The sequence below is a fragment of the Papaver somniferum genome, unplaced genomic scaffold, assembly GCF_003573695.1.
Source record: "Papaver somniferum cultivar HN1 unplaced genomic scaffold, ASM357369v1 unplaced-scaffold_131, whole genome shotgun sequence".
In the NCBI taxonomy this organism is placed as follows: domain Eukaryota; kingdom Viridiplantae; phylum Streptophyta; class Magnoliopsida; order Ranunculales; family Papaveraceae; genus Papaver; species Papaver somniferum.
In genome coordinates this window covers 2061173-2063595 of record NW_020622270.1, presented here as the reverse complement: position 1 = coordinate 2063595, position 2423 = coordinate 2061173, and the positions used below count along the sequence as shown (strand labels likewise).

The 2423-nt window shown below is 37.1% G+C and overlaps 1 protein-coding gene across 1 annotated transcript; it reads left to right on the top strand.

The window, feature by feature from the left end:
- Positions 1-536: 536 nt before the first annotated feature.
- On the top strand, positions 537-1319 carry LOC113332342 (putative disease resistance protein RGA3). The gene has a single exon (XM_026578889.1). The coding sequence runs from the start codon at positions 537-539 to the stop codon at positions 1317-1319; it is 783 nt and encodes a 260-aa protein (XP_026434674.1).
- The last annotated feature ends 1104 nt before the right edge of the window (positions 1320-2423 follow it).

Below are 2423 nucleotides of genomic sequence, written 5' to 3'. Positions count from 1 at the left end.
AATACAAGTATCTACTTGTATTTTATTTTAAAATTTTCTAAAATAATAAATTTATTATAACTTCAAATTCATGGGTAATTTTGCTAAAAAAAGATCAAATTCATTATTTTCTTCGAGTCGGAACTAATGCATTTTGCATTATTAGAAGAATAAAAATCTCCATTGCTATCCAGTGATTGTCCTTTTAAACAAAATATCTTGCATTTAAATGACTCATTAAAGTTTGAAAGACAAAATATAGTGGGTCTCTCTATTCAGCTGAATAATTGAAAGAATAGTTTCTACTTTAACCATGTGAAATAAAAAATTACAGCTATATATGGATAACGACTAGTGAGTAGTACTGAATGAACTAGACACAATTCTTGTATACTGGTGAGTCTTCTATTCGGATCATTCATTTAAGATATACCGTTGAACTCACAGCTAGTATACTGCAACTTTACTCTTAAACATCAATTACAAATTAAGTTTATAGTTTCTGAAATATCTTTCTTTTTTTGATTTCCAAATCCTGAAAATACAAATATCTTACCATGGCGATCATTGAAGGAATTCTTACTAACGGTGTAACAGAAATATTAAAAAAATTGGTTCCTGTTATTGCTCAAGAGATTAATTTGGCATGGGGCGTCAAAGATGAACTCAAAACGCTTCAAGACACTTTAGAGATGATTCTTGCTGTGCTAGCTGATGCGGAGAGGAGGCAAATGACTGAAGAAGTTGTGAGAATTTGGTTGAGAAGGCTTAAAGATGTTGCTTATGATGCGGATGATGTGATGGATGAGTTGTCCTACGAAACCATGCGTCGGTGCGTCAGGGGGAACAGCTTAAAGCATAAGGCTCGTGATTTCATTTCATCTGCGAACCCACTTGCATTTCATTACCAGATGTCCAACAAAATCAAACATATCAATCGGAGGTTAGATTCAATTACCAAAGATATGAGTAGGTTTCACTTGCAAACTACACCTGCCAGCTCTATTCTCCCTGAGGAAAGCACCGAGCATCGGAGCCAACAAACCGCGTCCTCTGTTAATGAATCGGACATTATAGGACGGGAGGATGAAAAGGAAAGAATAACTAATATGCTAACCGGAGTCATCCCATCATCATCTGATAGAAACACAGAAAAGGTCTCCGTCGTTTCCATAGTTGGGATGGGAGGACTTGGTAAAACAAGTCTAGCTCAGCTCGTCTACAAAGATGAGTTGGTAAATAAACATTTTGAGCTAAAGATGTGGGTACATGTATCTGAAGATTTTGATGTGGAAAAGCTTTTAACAAAAATTATGGAGTCCTCAACTCAGAATAAGTGACGTACTGGTAAGTAAGGTTCGAGAACAACTAAATGGGAAGAGATATTTGCTAGTACTAGACGATTTATGGAACGAAATTTCCGAGAAATGGGAGAGACTCTGTAGCCCCTTGCTTGTTGGTGCTGAAGGGAGTAAAATATTAGTCACTACTCGTAAAACTCAGGTTGCAGATGTTGTAAAGCTGAGTATTCCTCCTTAAAAATTGGAAAAATTACAAGATGATACATGTTGGTCTATTATTGAGAGAAAAGCATTTGGTCCGGGTGGAGCGCTAAAGACGACAAACATGACTAGAATAGGGCGACAGATAGCAAGAAAATGCAGCGGTTTACCACTTGCAGCAAAGTTCCTGGGAGGTCTAATGCGCTCAAGAAATGAAGAAGGAAATTGGTTGTCTATCCAAGAAAATGATATTTGGAATACACCAGAAAGCCAAAGCAATGTCATGCCAATACTAAAATTGAGCTATGATAACTTGTCGTCCGAGTTGAAACAATGTTTCTCCTACTGCTCTATATTTCCCAAAGATTGGGAGATCAGTAGACTAGCACTGGTGCAACTGTGGATAGCAGAAGGATTTCTGGACACTTGTAAAGGGGGGAACGCAAGATCGATTGAAGACATTGCGAATGAATATTTTGAGAGTTTGATACGAAGTTCATTTTTAGATGGTGTGCAAAAGAATTTATCAGATGACATAAAGACGTGCAAGATGCATGATCTCGTCCATGATCTCGCACAAGCTGTTGTTGGGGATCAGGAACTGGCGTCTCTCAAGGTGAGTGAGTTGAATCCTACTTCTAAAATACCTCGGTTACAGTTAATATTAGATGTATATTTATCACCATCAACATTTCTGAAAAGCTTAAGAAATGTGAAGAAGTTGCGGACTCTTTTTATCCCTCAAAGTTCAAACCTCATGGATCCTTTTATACTCTTAGAAAATAATCACTTACGTATCTTACATGTGGGTAGTGGTTTAGCAAATTATAGTGCTCGTCCGAAGTGGCGTTCTTTGGGTATGTTAAAACATTTAAGGTACCTCCGCCTCACCAGTCTTGATCTTAGGGAAGTAAAGAATGATCAGTCTATCAACAAACTTTA